Source organism: Mustela putorius, unplaced genomic scaffold, assembly GCF_011764305.1.
Source record: "Mustela putorius furo isolate JIRA1106 unplaced genomic scaffold, ASM1176430v1.1 tig00003863_pilon_pilon_pilon, whole genome shotgun sequence".
In the NCBI taxonomy this organism is placed as follows: Eukaryota; Metazoa; Chordata; class Mammalia; order Carnivora; family Mustelidae; genus Mustela; species Mustela putorius.
Genome location: NW_025422015.1, coordinates 2,713,905 through 2,731,410, shown reverse-complemented (window position 1 = coordinate 2,731,410; position 17,506 = coordinate 2,713,905). Strand labels below are relative to the sequence as shown.

The 17,506-nt window shown below is 33.0% G+C and overlaps 1 protein-coding gene across 5 annotated transcripts in view; it reads right to left on the bottom strand.

The window, feature by feature from the left end:
• Positions 1 to 17,506, bottom strand: part of LOC101687504 (pleckstrin homology domain interacting protein) — a 129,266-nt gene that overhangs the window by 54,505 nt on the left and 57,255 nt on the right. For all 5 annotated transcript variants that reach the window (XM_045066237.1, XM_045066232.1, XM_045066234.1 and 2 more), the window contains 4 exons: positions 7,050 to 7,178; positions 5,682 to 5,907; positions 1,823 to 1,960; positions 939 to 1,122 (listed from right to left, as the gene is read on the bottom strand). In XM_045066237.1, coding sequence (XP_044922172.1) covers positions 939 to 1,122; positions 1,823 to 1,960; positions 5,682 to 5,907; positions 7,050 to 7,178 — 677 coding nt within the window. The remainder of the gene's footprint in view (positions 1 to 938; positions 1,123 to 1,822; positions 1,961 to 5,681; positions 5,908 to 7,049; positions 7,179 to 17,506) is intronic.

Genomic DNA, 17,506 nt, shown 5'->3' with positions numbered 1-17,506 from the left:
TTAACTGTTTGGGGTTCCAGACTAGGAACACACTTTCATGTAGATGAAAGCCACATCCTTCACACTAGTATCAATAACAGAAAGTTCCATTCTGATTTCATATCTCATTCTTTTGTATGTTCATTTCCTTTAGAACTATTGTTAAGATGGATGTTACTTATTGAACCCCCTTTAAATCTTAACATTAAAATTAAAAAAAGAGACAAAAATCTAACTAAAGGGTGCCTGGGTGGCTCAGTTGGTTGGGCAACTGCCTTCGGCTCAGGTCATGATCCTGGAGTCCCAGGAAGAGTCCTGCATGGGGCTCCCTGCTCCGCAGGGAGTCCGCTTCTCCCTCTGATCCTCCTCCCTCTCATACTCTCCCTCTCTGAAATAAATAAATAAAATCTTTAAAAAAAAAAAAATCTAACTAAAAATATGAGTTAATTTTTTTATTAAGGACATCTGGGTATACCTGTTATCACATAAAGCAATTGTTCAAATTTATACATTATTTGTATAATTAATCTTAAATCCTAACACAAATTTGAAGTATTGCCCAATAAAAAAGCCTAGCCTACATAAACAGTCATGTTCAAAGTGTTTTTAAATTATACAATTACTACTTTTTAAGTTAAAGAACTAGAAAAATCCTTAGTAAAATCTCTAAAAGAGTTTAACAAACTTTATGAAATTTGTTTTAAGATGTAGTTAAACAAGACAAACTAAGACTAAAACATGCTATCACCTTAACACAGCCCCTGCCATATCTTTTACATCAATTATTCTAGGAAAGGACATGACTAAAACTTAATTTTCTTCCAGAGTCATGACTAGTTTAAAATACTACCTCTTCAAATGAATTTAAAATAAATTACAAACTTGAAAAGGTACTTTGAAGACTAAAATTCAAAACAAACATACAACGGTGGTACATAAAACTTCACAACTCCGCTTACCTGGCTATACCGGCTGATAGCTCAGGTACCACCACCCTTCGACTCCAAGCTACCAGATCCCGCTCTGTGGCTATTTCACTTCTTGGTGCATTGCTGTGCATTTGCCGTACACCTTCAATTTGTCCACTACGCCTCAGTCCTACATTTGGTGGTGAATGAACCTCTGAGGTAGAACTTACAGAGCCTAAGTGAAAAATTAATAGACTGAATTTATTTAGAAACATTAGCTTAATGGAAAACAAAATCTGTATTATCTTATACATGAAACTTCATATTATGGCAAATAATTACCAAATTGGGAACCAAATCATAGGTGAAAATTTAATGAAAACAAAACATGGCTATGCAGTTAATTTGATAAACTAATGAATCATAACTGTTGACAGAACTGACATGTAAATTAATTGACATGTAAATTAAATTAATAACTGACATGTAATTAATTTTTAAAAAATGCTTTGTATTTTGGGAAATCTATGTAAGAAGCTAAAACAGAAAACCCAAGAATACTTATGCTTCATAAATTTCTTTTAACTTTTCTCTGAAAATAATACATGACAATAAGGACAGTGAGATATTTGAGACTATGGAGTGTATTTCCACACATTAATGAATAAATTTATTTTTAAAGATTTTTTTAGGTTCTATATGTTTGTACTTGGAAATCTGGAAGAATATACATATTTAAAGACTCATTATCTATAGTTTGAAACCTTGTACTATGAACATTCTCTTAAGCATTATATATTTTTAAAAACGATCATTCTGGCAGCCTAATGTTTCATTTTATGGATGTGTCATAATTTGCTTAATCACTTCTTAATGTTCAGAGTTTAAACTATTACAATTTTTTAAATATTTCACTTAAAGCAATCACTGCTTACCTCTACTTAAACGGCTGGTATTACTGATACCAGCTTCACTAGAACGTCTCAGGTCTTGCTCCTGTTGTAGTCTTTGAATCATGCTGTCCAATGGGCTGATCTCCTGGTTTGCTTGCTGACTTAAAACTTGGTTCAGTCCTATATAATACCACACAAAATGCTAATGACACTTTAGTCAACTAGTCAAACCATTTTACTAATTAAGATCACTTTGGGTCCAGAATTAAACATAAATCTTGAGTACAAGCTCTAGAAATATCTAAAACGATTAACCTGAAATCATGGCAGTAAAATAAACATACACACACAACCAGAAATATGCTAACTCAATATATTACAAACATGACAAGGTGATAAGGTTTACCAAGTGTTTATGATTCAGGCACTCATATTAACCCCACAGCAATAAATTAGATACATATTATTAACTCTACTTACAGAAGAGAAAACCAGAATAACTACTCGATGTCATATATTTAATAAATGGCAAAAGTGAGATTTCTTAGACCAGCTACTTTGAAAAAAGGCAAATCTGATTACCCACTTTCTCAAAAAAAAAAAAAAAAAAAACCAAAACAAAACAAAAAAACCTTTACTGCTTCATTTACTCAGTAAATTCTTGAGTGTCTACTATGTGTTAGGAGCTATATACCAGGGAAGTAAAGATGCAGTGGTGAATAGGATATCAAGGTCCTTGACTTCAGGCAGCTAACATTCTAATGGGAAAACTGAACAATAAACCCTATATAAATGCAGACTATGAAGAATGTTAAAGATGATAACAGAAAGAAAATGGGGAGAAGAGATGGGAACTGCTTATGGTGAGTCAGAAAAGTCGAAGATGCCCTTTTTAAGAAGGCAGCATTTGAATTAAGACTGGAAGAAAAAGAAAAATTAGTCATTCATGTGAGGAGCAAGAAAAAGAACACTCCGGATAAAATCCAAGAGTTGGAACAAAGTCTCAGAGGTAGGGAGTAACTTGGTGTGCTTTAACCCATCCTAATTTTCCAGCATCAACTTTCACCTGTACCAGTCATATGGGACTATTGGATTCTTCTGCTCTCCTAAAAGGATAAACACCATTATGTTTTTGGAGGTTTTAACCACAATACTCCCAAATGAAGTATAAATGTAATAAACACTAACATCCTTCAAGCACCAACTAACATGGTTTTTATCTCTCTGATACTTGCTCTGTGAAATCTTTCTAGACTACCCCTGAAAGACTTAGTTGCTATTCTCTTTCATTTTCTCAAACAATATATATGTCTTAGTACTCAGTCCAATATAAAAAGGAAGCCCGCTAGTTAGTTCTGCAAAAGAATGGATTGCTTTATTTAATATTTTAATTCTTAATCTGAACACAGTGGTGGGCATATAGAAATGTTCAATCCTACTGAATGAATTTAAAAAAAAAAAGTGTATGAGACATGAAAGCACTGCCATGAGAGAAAGGAGCAATTAATAGCAGGTAAGTGGATATATAAGAAATGAAGAAATGGTTTCATCAAACCAGACTTTTAGAGTGGGCTGGGAAGAGAGGATACAAAGAACATTCTGAAATGAAGAATTAGTAGTGAAAAAAATATAAGGAAAGGGAAAATTACATGTACTAAGCACATAATGTTATTTCATTTTATAAGAGAAAACTAAAATTCAATGGGATAAGTTGTTCAAGGTCACAAAGCTAGAAAGTGGTAAAAGCAGAGGTAAAAGTTAAAATGCCTGTGGATGCTTTCCTGTTGTGCTGCTGGGAAAACATCTCATATCTGAACATCAAGAAGTAATCTGATAGAGCTCAAGTTGTAACTGAAGAGGCATAAAGTGTATTACTGAAATACAAATGTAAAAATATAACAAAACTGCATTCAAGCTGACTTATCATTATAATACCCATCATCTATAGATCTAGATTTACAAATAGAAAAAGTTACAAATAATGCTAAAGATTTTTTCAACAAGTGTTTTTCTTCTGTCCTGTATTGTACTTGGCTAAATCAAAAATAATGAAAGAAATGATGTTTTACCCTAAATTCTGTGACCTAGAACACTTACAAATTCTATGACTCACTTTGAAGCCATAATTATTGCTCAGGGTTCTCTTGTGGTCCTATACTAATAACTAGTATCTACACTTTTTTACAGTAAGGGCAGCTTAGTATGAAAAAACAAACAATGGACTAAGAGTCAGAACTGCATTCGAGTCCCTGTGATTTCATACACTTTAACTTAAACAAGAAATATGTTGTTAAATTTCCATTTTCTCAACTTTCAGAAGAAGGATACCATACGAATTAAATGAGATTATTTATGAAAGTCGTATACAAATGGGTTAAATGGAGGAAAAAGTAATAGCCACAATAATTAAATAGCACTGATATTTTAATAAATGAGTCCTTTCCTTATTTCCCCATGCCTGAACCCTATTCTGAGACCTGGGCAAGATCTGATTCCATTTCCCTTCTAAGAGACTGAAGACATTTATCTTAATTTCAGTCCTATGATCAAGACTTCTCTACTCTGAATACCTGACTAGATTTTTTGAATACAACCTGCTTCTTAGATTCCTTGAGTTCATGCTGTGTCCATGTATAAGATATTTTAATTTCACATACTCCAGACTTTCAGGTCTGCTGAACTGTACTACTCTCTGCAAGTAGCAGCGAGTCTATTCTTCTAATGCTTCCCCTCACCCTCCATCCTGAGTGGGCATGACCACCTTCAAGAGCAGCCCTTCCTATCCAGTATGCTCATCCTCATTACAATTTCATGCCCAATCCTTAAAGGAAAATAAGAGATGGGCCCTCTGGAATGCAATATGACTGGTTTCTCTGCACAGCGTATAGAATCTAAATTTGTTATATAAAAGTTACTCATTAAATATTACATCCCTTATGTGTCCTTTACATCTACTTAGAAATTTTGTCCATTATGCCAGGGTTCAGAACTTAAAATATTTTCTTAAATTTTTCTTTTTAAAAAGATTTATTTACCTATTTGAGAGAAAGAGAATGAGAGCACAAGCAGAGATGGACAAAGGGAGAGGCAGAAAGAATTCTGAAGCAGACTTGGCACTGAGTGTGAAGCCAGACTCAGGGCTTGATCCCACAACAGTAAGATCGTGACCCTGTGCTGAAACCAAGAGTCAGACACTTAACTGACTGAGCCACCCAGGTGCCTTCATAAATTATACTAGTCTAAACTATAACAAAGATTCTTAAATTACTGGTTTAACCTTCTTTTATAATGGTTTCTATTACTTTCACTTAATAAATTAGTGCTACATCTCTTGTCAAAAGGGAAGGTCTACAGACCTTGTCTCCATTTCAAGTCCCTTTTAATTCGTCAACTAATTAGACTTTCACACTCTATTATTTCACCAAAACAGCTGTCAACACTTTCATTCCTACCTTACTTAAATTTTTAGAAGTTGATCACTTCTTAAAACAATCTTCAATATGAATAAGGTATCTATTCTTATTCTTTCTTTCACACCATACTATTATTCCCTTTAATAACATTTATCACAAGTTTTAACTATTTGTTTATAACTGTGCTTATTAATCTTACTCCACGAGAACAAGGATTGTACCTGATAAATTCACTACTGAATACCAGTTTACCAGGTGTCACAAAGATGAATGAATAAATTACCAAGATCATTGCTTTAACTCTCCAATGTTTCTTAATCTTCTTGCAGTATATAATTCAGAACTGTTTAAAGGATTTTAGAGAAATTTTTAAAAATAATTTTACTTCTCATTTGTTCAAAACAATAACAAAGCTTTACCCAATTAGCAATTTTACAAGACATCATTAGAAATGGAAAATTTGGCTATCTATGAAAATGAGCCTTTACCTGAGGAAGTTACTCCCATTTGAGGGATAAGTTGCTCCTCCCTGCAATTTTCACGACCAGGAACTAATCTCTGATATCTTGATGGATGAGGATTACCATCAACATCAACCAAAAAAGGGGGAGGCATGAGATGAGGTGCTTGCTGAGTCTGTTCATCTAATACAAAGTTGTTGGCATCACGAATAAGGGGCCGATAATCACTATGAAAGAACATCTGATCTGCTATCTATAAAAAAGAGGTCCACAAAGATTGGAAAAATAAAAATTTATCATTATCAATTTCTAATGGAAGGCAATGTCTTAATGTAAATCATGGTATTAAGCAACAACATAAAACAATACTTTTTCTTGAGTTAATGGTAAGTCTTTATTATACTTCTACATTAAATTTTACGACCAGAAAAGCAGCTACTTTGAATTTTCTCTGCAAGAAGGAAAAGACTGTATACATAAAACACTAACATGATAAAGTTGTGTAATTTCAAATTAAATGTTAAAATCAAATCTAGGTATAGATCACTAAGCGGTACTTCTACTTTCATTGAGCTACCATGAATTATCTTATTTTTTAAACTATTAAACATAGTAATTGCCTGTTTTAGCATTTTGCAAAAGGAAATCACTCAATGAATTTATTCTTTGAATTAAACTCTAATGAAGTCATTTATACAATTTAAGAAAACCTCTAAGTATACAATAAATGTTGACACAAAAATTAAATCATGGCATGATTTTCCAAGAGTTGATAAGCATTTTCTCTAGATTTTTTGAAATAACACAAAATTATTAATATGAACTCAAGCCTCACAAATCCGTAGCTTCAAAATTTTATTGATTTGGAATTCTACCAACTATTCAATTTTTAGGTCTTTTAATCACTAAGATAAGCTCTTTAATATTTAAAAATATTAGCTACCATCAGCAGGCCATGTATTTTTGAGAACCTCATGAAAGCCACAGATTTATACCCCAGATAAGTGCACTTTATCCATATAAATAAAATATTTCACATAATTTCAGAGTCTCTCTATGGACAAGTTCTCCCATCCTGGCTTCAGATTTACTTATCTAGACTGCTCTTGCAGGCTACATAGAGTTATTCCTTCTGAAATGTAAAGATGGTTAAATAAGATCTAATTATTAACTAATGTCTACTACAGAGAATAGGAACTTAACAACTGCAGTGCTCACCCTCCTCTCTAAAACGTAAGTCTCTAGAATACTTAAAATATGATTGATTCTTCAAGCTTGAGGCTGAAAGCATAAACAATGCTCATCTACTCCTGAAATACACCTCCTAACCATCCATGGATTTAAAACAAAATAACCAGAAAAAAAAAAAAAAGATACAGAATCATCATACACTACCTTGTCATATTTACTACTGGAGCCAAAGCCAAAAATAAGAAGATGTCCATGAGAGTCTGTGCATGCAAAATGCTGACCATCAGGAGAGCATTTGCAGTCAAACACTGCACCATGTCCTTGGCCTTCAATCTGAAATATATTTAACCAACAATCAAAAAGTTGCTATTAAAATATAAAGAAGTGGTCACTACCATTACTAAAAATTTTATGATAAAAGAGATGCAGAAGTATACATCCCAATGGAGTGAAGATTAAGCATAACAGAGTACAGTAACAAAATTTGTGAATATCATGAAAAGTGCCAGATTAATAGCCTTGAAAAACAAAGTGTTCTCTTTATGCACACACAGACCAGACACAATTCAGGAAATAAAACATCAATTTCCCCCACCCATAGAATTCTGCTTCAAGTCTTTAAGCCACATTTACAATGTAATTGCACCTTACATTCCATTTTATTTGTATTTAATCAAGCCCTTTCAGCAAAGGCTGACAATGTGTCATAACTGCAGCGATTTTTTTTGTTGTTTGTTTGTTTTGTTAACTCTTGGAAGTAGTAGCCAGAGATTATTGCTCACAAGACACTAAATCTTTTTCTTTTTGGTAATAAATTCCCTTGATGGTCTGACTCCTCTTTTAAATGGTGAATTTCAAAGGTTAAAGAAAAGGTTTTTTTTACCTGATAATTGTTTTCTGTTTTCCAGTTCCATTAATCCAGAACGAATGGGTTTCTCCCTGCAACCTGTCAATCAAACAGAGGTGGCCAATCACCACTCTGAATTTTTTTTGCTCTCAGTGCTTCTTCAGACTATGTTCCAGTTGAAACTTCTTTAGCAGTGTTCTGAAAGAGGTAAAAGTTCTAACCTATCTAAAGCACATCTAGGGACTGAATTTCAGAAAACAACTAAAATAGGGAGTTGACCTCCCTAACAAATAACAACTAAGGATGATTTTCAACAAATGCGATTGGATTTCTGGATTAGCAGAATCGGAACGCACATACATTATCAGGTAAGAAATACCTCCTCTCTGTTCCGGTATCCACTGATCTAGAACAACTGAATTTTACTAGCAATATCCCAATATTTCAGGAAATGCTTAGAAAAGAGAGAAGTGGTAATTTTCTTTCTTTCGTGTTAAAAATATAGCATAGGAATGGATGTGCAGTTCACCATATATGGAAGTGAAATTAAAATTTAGAAGAATAGTTGATTTCTCAAAGAAAGTTTGCATTTTGGTCAAAAGAGAAACTATCACTCTAAAGAAAGGGTTCTGCCCAAGAAGTTAATATAGTACCACAAACTGACTCAAAAAGAAAACTAGTTTCTCTTTAGAGCTTGCTGAAAAGAAGGAAAGAGTGCACTGGTGTTTATTAATGTATTTTGTATAGTGATAATAATGGAAAAGAAATAACTCTCCTTAAAATTAATCATATGAAAGAAAATCAATAAACTTATCTAATGACTAATATACCTAAAGATTAACCATACAGCAAGAAAATGAATAGTAAGTGAAACAGGATCATTTTTTGGTTGTGAAGAAAGTTGGAGGAAAAGACAGCAGACAAAGGGAACGGATTCCTTGAGTCTATGTTAAAACTATTCAAAAAATGAGAAAGAATAGAACTACTTCTCCAAATTAGCATATGAGCATTAGTAAACACATATATCTTAGTATTTGCAAAAAATGAGATACTACAAATGCAGAAATGTCAGGATTCAGGTCTCTTTTTGAATGTTTTCTAGGCAAAATAAAAAATTACAATAACTGTTATAAATAAGTAACCACTTGAAAAAATTCGATCTCTAGATAGAATTTAACATAAAAAATTCAAGACTTAAGAATTCAAACTTCCTTGGTTATGTGCTGTTTTTATTTATTTCAGTTCAAAATTTCACAAAAGATGAAAAACAAAAAGCAACAACTGTAAAACTACTCTAATATAATAAAAGCTTCCAGAAATGTAATACTATTGTTATAAGCCTATGTTTACAATTCTAAGTACACAACAGAACAAAGGAAGAGATCTAGAAGAAGTCTATGGGGCACCTGAGTGGATCAGTGGGTTAAGCCTCTGCCTTCAGCTCAGGTCATAATCCCAGGTTCCTGGGATCGAGCCCCACATCCGGCTCTCTGATCAGCAGAAAGCCTGCTTCCCATTCCCCCCCGAACCCCCCCCTCGCCTCTCTGCCTACTTGTGATCTCTCTGTCAAATAAATAAATAAATAAATAAATCTTTAAAAAAAGAAGTCTGACACAGCAACGGCAAAGGATATTTGATATACGTTCACAAGCATGGTATCCTTCACATGATGTTTAGGCAACCTTGCTCTGTATGTTTTCCTTTTTCAAATTTTTTTCTGGTGAGGTGGGCTGTATAAGGATCAATCAATCCTATTTCTATGCTACCTACCAACGTTGCCAAGTTTACAGTTAGAAGATCTATAAAAGAATACTTTGGAGATGTGGAACTTACAAAACTCTAGAAAGGCAAAGAAAAAATATCAATCTTATTGAAGATCATGGGATTTCCTATATAATACATGACATGAATATGGCTGGGCAGTATCAACTTTCTTGGTATAAGGCATCTGTATAACTTCAAAGGGACTTTTATGTAAACAAATAAAAGTTTATTTCCACAACATCAGAAAAAAGTAAAAGCACACTATTTGGCTTAACCATTATTCATTAAGGAGGCATTAAAAGAGTCTACTTATGAATCAATCAGAAAAGCTGTCCATAATCTAATTAATTAAAATGTCAAATTTATCTTTAGTAATGGTTCCTCCAATAATAAGCACATAACCATAAAATGTAGACTAGGCTTTCCAGGTAATACAAAGGAGGAAAATATTTTATTTTCCCTATATAACTAAATATACTGTAACCATTTTTATAATTATGCTGCGATTAAGATAAGCCAAACAAAAAAAGTTAAGTACTTCTCTCTGAAAATGATTTCATTTTCTTAAATCAGGCTTAAAGTATATAGAATTCCTAAAGAAAAAAAATTTAATCATGAAGGCACTATTATTCATGTATAACTAAAAAACAATGCAGCTTATATTAAAAAACCTGAAGGATTAAGGGAGGCCTGGGTGGTTTGGTCAGTTAAGTGTCTGACTCTTGGTTTCGGCTCAGGTCATGATCTCAGGGTCCTGAGATCAAGCCATGTGTCTGGCTCAGCCCTCAGCATGAAGTCTGCTTGTCCCTCTCTCTCTAGATCTCTCCCCCTGGCTCCTTTGGCTCTCTCTCTCTCATTCTCCCAAATAAATAAATGAAATGGAAAAAAACAAACAAAACCAAAAGGGTGAAATATCTTCTCTATCCATACTGGAATTATATGGGCCTATGATAAAATTTAATGTACTGCTTAACCCAAGAATAAGTCAACATAAAATTTAATATTGTATACAACTGATGCCAGTATTTAATGTATGCTATAGAAAATGAAACAGAAAGAAAGGAATAATAATGACTAATTGTCCAAGTGAATTTTAGATGAATTACCTCTCATAAAATCAAGCATACTTAAACATTTGGGAATATGTAAATACAGACCACACAATAAAATGCATACACATTAAATCACAATAAGGAAAGCTGAGAAAATCCAGGCTGTGGTATTTACCAATAAATGCAAAAATTTCAAAGAGAATAGAGGTTAAGATAAAAAATTTATTCAGCAATAATGACATAAAGTTATTTTGTTTTTAAAGCAAGAGATGAAAGGATTAGACAAGTTAAAATAATAATTACTCTGTAGGAAAGTCTCATACTGACTAAAGAATTCTAGAAATATTTCCAAGAAATGAGTAGTACAATCTTATTAATTTAGAGATTTATAATGAATTTGAAAAAATACAAAAAAAGCTTTGAAGATGTCCTATTTAATGAAGTATGCTAGCACCTTTTTCAAGGCTGAATACTATCCACAACTGCTAATGTAATTTTTGAGAAGCAGAAAGATGAATACTTAAAGATGAATAATTAAATGAGGCTTTTGATCCAAGAGACTTCTCTGGTAATGGGCAAATCACCTAATCTCTCTGTGAAATGACAAAGATAATTTAAACAATCACGAGAGTTGTACCTAGTCCTAAAATTCTAACATCTGACACTCAAAGCAAGACTTTTTGGAAGAATTAGACAAATCTGGAAATGAGACATGCTAGAAGTACTAGAATACAGACTAAAATGACAGGTTCTAAATTATATCAATCATGAGGATCATACATACAGGTGAATATGAGAAGTATGTTGTCCTAGAGAGACTCAACACAAATCAGGAAGATGGACTATCTTAACCAGAATCATCCTATTAAGGAATTATTCCATGTCTATAACCAAGGTCAATTTTTTGGTCTCATTTTTCTTTTTCTTTTTAAAGATTTTATTTATTTGAGGGAGAGCGAGCACAACCCAGGGAGGAGGGTGGAGGGGGAAAGGGAGAAGCAGACTCCCCGCTGAGCAGGGAGCCCAATGCAGGGCCTGATCCCAGAACCCTGGCACCATGACCTGAGTTGAAGGCAGTGGTATATTTTTAAAAATGAATGAGACTGGTGCGCCTGGGTGGTTGGTTAACAATTGGTTAGGCATCCAACTCTTGATTTTGGCTCAGGTCCTGGTCTCAGGGTTGTGATACTGAGCCCCACCTACAGCTCTGTACTCAGGAGGGAGTCTGTCTGAGATTCTCCCTCTCTCTCTACCCCTCTCCTGGCTAGCAAACACACATGAACTCTCTCTACATAAATAAAAATCTTAAAACAAACAAACAAAAAACCAAAACCCACTATTTAGAAGGGAGCATCTTACCTAGAAATTGAAAATTATGAATATATTTTTTTAAGATTTTATTTTTTTGAGTGAGCGCAAAGAGGGAGAGGGAGCTCAGCTCTGCTGAGCAGAGAGCTGGGTAAGGAACTCCATATCCCAGGAACCTGAGATCATGACCTAAGGTGAAGGTAGATACTTAATCGACTAAGCCACCCAAGTGCCCAAAATTATTAATCTTTTAAGTACCCTAACAATTCTGTGATATAGACTCATATCCCAAGAATAAAATAGCTGGGAAATGGAATTTATGCTAAGAAATACCCTTATAAAATCCTTATGTATAAAGAACTTCTTAAAGTTTATCTACCTGGGGAGAAATAAACTTAAGAAAGTACACTAGATGGGCGCCTGGGTGGCTCAGTGGGTTAAAGCCTCTGCCTTCGGCTCAGGTCATGATCCCAGGGTCCTGGGATCAAGCCCTACATCAGGCTCTCTGTGAAGCAGTGAGCCAGCTTCCCTTCCTCTCTCTCTGTCTGCCTCTCTGCCTACTTGTGATCTCTGTCAAGTAAATAAATAAAATCTTTAGATAACTGAAGACAGACACTGTCACACATATGATTAAAATAAGTTTTTGCTACTTTCTAATCATTTTGATAGTTACACTGAAATAAAAAATATATCTTATGGGAAGTTATCCACACTCTAATAGTCTGGGTGTCATCAAATTACTTTAAAAGGCCATTAGTAAATGAATGTTTCCTTTAATACTGAAGATGCTTTAATTTATAATTAACATTATTACATATGAATTAAAGACAGCTATTTAAGTAGTGCCAAGATAAGTAAATTTGTGTAAAAAAGGAAACTGCTGGCTTGATAGAACCAACAGATACATAAAAGTGGTTCTGAAGAATCAACTCTAATTTTCATCAAAAGAACATTTTATTATCAAAATAAGTAACTCATCTTCGAATTTAACCACATTCTGTTTAACTGTATTTTAATTTCACTGAGGGCTGCAACATTACTAATCAATCCTCTTTGTAATCTATTCTCATTCTTTGTCCCCTGACATGGTACTAGCATGTACCTTTCTAATATATTCTCTAGAGATTTTCTTCTTGTCTCCATTTGCTAAATATGACTACTTCTAAAAGTTTAGTTTTAAGCCCTCCACACTGCTCTTTCTCCATGAGGTAAACAGCATTCTACCTGGAAGACTTCAACATCTCCCTTCATTCCTAGCTCCTCTAAGTATTCTGTCTCCAAGTGTTGCTTGGCCATTTCCATACAGGTCGTCCAACACTACATCACAATAAACACATAAAGACAAACTAAAAAAAATCAGTTTTCCTCTGTATCATTCATATTTCCATCAATATTTTTTAATACAACACTCTCCACACATTAATTTAATCAGTTTAATTTCAATTATTAAATCTTCGGTCATAATCCAGCCCTAATCCTTCTATCAGTCACAAAATACCAAGTCAAACACACGTATTTTTCTTTCACAAATCTCCTACCATCCTAGGTAGGATTGTGATTTCACTGATAAAAGTAGTTATTCCCCAACTTACTCAACTTTGTACCTGAAATACTACTGCTGGCAATTAAACTTACTCCCTTGTTTCTAAAATATAATTTACCAAAAATCCCACTATGTTAACTATTCTTTACACTAACAAGATAACATAAGGCCATTAACAATCCTCCTCAACTTATGCTTTTCATCTAATTACCCACTTTTCAAAAACTATTCCAAACATTCTAAGTTACTCTATGCACGTCTTAACATTTCTTACTTCCTTATTTATAATATTCCTCATACTTATAAAATTAAGTATCTTTCTTACTAACTCAACTTTTTATTTTTCAAGACACAATTTTAGTTCTTCCTCCTCAACAAAACTTATTCTGACCATCTACCCTGAAGGGATCCCTCTATCTTCAGATACAGCAATTAGCCTTTCTCATATGCCATGCTATCATTGCTGGCTAACAACAAGGACCACTTGTCTTTCTTGTGGTCCCCACATTTGTCCTTATGCACAAAACAGTCAAATATTTGTAACTGAACTGTCTTTCACCTGTATGTTCACATTCTGCATAATTGTACAAACTTCCCTATTTAACTATCAAATCTCAAACACCCTTGTAACTCACAGACCATGTCGAAGAACTACATAAAGTAATTCACTAAATATAATACAGGATTAAAAGATACAGAGACAAACTCACATTCATGGCAGGAAATTTTAAGATATGTTTTTGATATCGAAGAAAAGAAAGAGACAGAATCTAAAGAACCCCAGAAACCTGAAAGAAAGTCATAGTAACTAGAGTTCATACTCAGAAGACTGAAAGTAATTCCTTACCAAGAGAGGCTGAAACGAGGATGGGAAGCATCAAAAAAATCCTTTTAACATAGAGAGCAGATATATAGCATCTTGTTAGATGATGAGATATAGGGAATGAAAGAGATGGAAGGATGAAAGCAAAACAAGGAAGGAGAGAGAGGAAGAGAAAGAGAGAAAGATTTATCTTGAAATCTGGATTCACAAGAGAACACGATATGAGATTACTTATTTTGAGCTTCTCTTTCTGCCTTTCCTAGATATACGCAGCTACAATTGCCTAAAACTAAATTAGAGGTCACACTGAGAACATATTGTCAGAAGTATGCATGTGCAAAAATTCTGAGTGGTGGATTGGCAGCCTCTGCTTGTTTGGAACGTTGCAAGGAGAAATATATTGTTCTGGATTAGTGGACACTGGAACATTTTTAATAAATCTCAAGTGAAAGAAAGGTTAATTATAAAAATAAGGACAATTTTAATAAATAAAAATTGTTATTTGGAATTTACTCATGAAACAACAAAAGTAAAGCAAAACTCAAATTCTGTAAAATTTCTTTCTAGAAGGAGACATTGTACTCTTCAATTAAAATCAAAACCAGACAAGAGGCAACAAACTACAGCTTTGAGTAACATGACAGATACAGAAAGATATGGAAAGAGAGGGAATCATAAACACAGCTAGAATAATAGATACAGAGAAAAAAAAGGGAACAGGAAAGATAAACCAAAAGCAAAAGCGCCAGACACATGAGGAAAGCAAATAATGTGGGGTCTATAAATCCTATTCCAAACATTCCTTACTTACTATCTAATAATCAAATGGCCTAGTAACTAAGAAATTTGTAAGTTTCTTTTCAAATTATTATTCATTTAAACCTATAGTTAAAACTTAGCCATCCCATGCTTTAAGGGAAAATGGGCTATAAAACAACTTTGTATTTAAAAACATTTACATTTATATTTAAACTCCCAAACTTGCCTACCTCTTTCAGGGAACTGGAATATTACAAAATCCTTCAAATTCAGTTCAGAGAGTTTGCATACATTTTCAAGTTATTTCTGGGAATAACTTATCTGCCTTTTAACATTTAACTGAAGTTTCAGAGCCTTTAAACTAGAGTTTAGAACAACTCTCAAAGCTGTACTAGGCTTGCTAAACTGTATCTGGATACTTTGGAATATACTTAATATATACTATCTACCTTCAACAAAATACCTAAATATACTTTTATTTTGAATATTTAAGTTATATAAAGACTGTTCAGCTATAACATGAATAACTGACATCATTTTTAGAGGAATGTTGATAAGTAAAGCTTAAGGGCTGGAATTTATATGTGTTTTAAAAAATAATAGAACTGTCTTACCATTATCTTCTCTACAATATTCTCTTTAGTTTCATTCTCTGGTTTATCAAAAGAAGAAGAAGAAGAAGAAGAAGAAAGGCTCAAGGTTTTACCTTATATACATTTCCAGCAAATGCTATTAAAAGTTTATTTTCAGATTATTTTATTTTTAAAGATGAAACAATGGTGAGGAGTGTGCAAGGAACATATATTGTCTATTCCACTTTATACTGTGTTATATCATCTTACTTGTCAAATACTTCTTGTATGTAACAAAAGCAAACCCAACACCTACCCCCCCAACTGCTTTTATCATTCAGATCCTCTATTAAGAGGAAATCTAGCAGTAAAGATAAGCAAAATAACTCCATAACTTTCTCTAGACAAAATTACTAGCAAGGTGAGAATCTATTTAGATTTTGAAGTGATATAAATTAGGGGGTTATTATAAGCAAACAAGGAATTAAATATCACAATTCTTAATCGCAAACCTTGTTTACAAATTTAGGTGGTCCTAAAATAAAGTGTCATATTTTTTAAAGTATAAGTCAAGATCTGATACAGGAAAAAAAGAATTTGAATATTTACCAGAGTGATGAATATCAGTGCAATATTAATATATAAATGTATCATGTTTTAAATGATATATATTTAATAAATATATCAATAGTTTATTAAAATTCATTTTAAAATTACTGTATATCAAACAAGGGCACTTACAAAATTTAACTTTTCACCACCTGTGAAAGGCTTTTCGATGATACAGAATTCTTGAAAATTTCTAAAATTTCATTTAATTTTTGTAAATGGTAAGAAAAGAACAGTAATATGCTGAGTAACAAAATAATTATTTGTTACAGGATTTTCTTACTTCTTGCAAAGGTATTACGAATTTCGAGTGGGAAATCTAATTATTATAAAAAGAAAAACTGATAGTAAAGCAATATTCTCAAAATATACTTGATAACCTGTATTTCAGAGGACTTATATATAAAATTTTGTTAAAAGCCTTACTTTCTGGCTGATTAATGGGGAATTCATTTATTCATGTTATAAGCTTTGATTTTAAAACTCATGAAATATTATTACTTAGTCTTAACAATACTTCATCTAAACTTTTACCATTTCTAGTCTAAACAGGGAGTATTCCACTAGTTATTTATCCTTAAATCTTCCAACAAACTATAACTAGTCCCTCTACAGAGCATTCAAAAAATATTTACTAAGTTGAAGTTATGATTACTAGTACAATTTAACATCAGGGTTTGAATTTGTACTTCTTCAACTTTTATGGTATTTTAGTAACTCAAAAAATTACTTGTTTGCTACACAGAGCCAAAGAGTTTTAACTACTATAACCAAAATTCAACATTCACTAGAGTGGACAGTGAACTTAAGCTTCTACTACCCCCTCCAACTGTTTTTATTTTCTTAACAGCAGTGCTGGATGCTTTATCTTCCATCTGTCCATAGATAAAACAAACAACAAAATGAACAAAAAAAGCAAAGAGCAAAAAGTAAGGCACTTAGATAACTTATAAATTAGAGACAGAAAAAAAATCATCAAGCTAAATTTAAGATCTCAAAAGATCTACTCAGAATTAATACCATTATGAAGACATTTTCTCCTGGTAACATATCACTAATTAGGTAGATCTGAAGTTAGCTATACAATGGCCAACCATTAACTAGAGTTAGCATTAAGAACTCAGTAACAACAGACAAAACAATATGGGTTTTAAATCCCAAGTCCCCTGTAACAGCTGTGTGACCTAGGTAAACCTGGGCAAAGCAATTCATCTCTGTACAGTTTCTCCATTCATAAAACCAGTAATAATAAAATCTACCCTGATTATATTACAAAGTTTTCATGAGACCCAAATGAGGTAATACATAGAAATATTTTGGAAGTCATTAAAAATCTTACAAAAAATTAAAAGGAGATCCTTACTTTAATTAGATAAAGTATAGT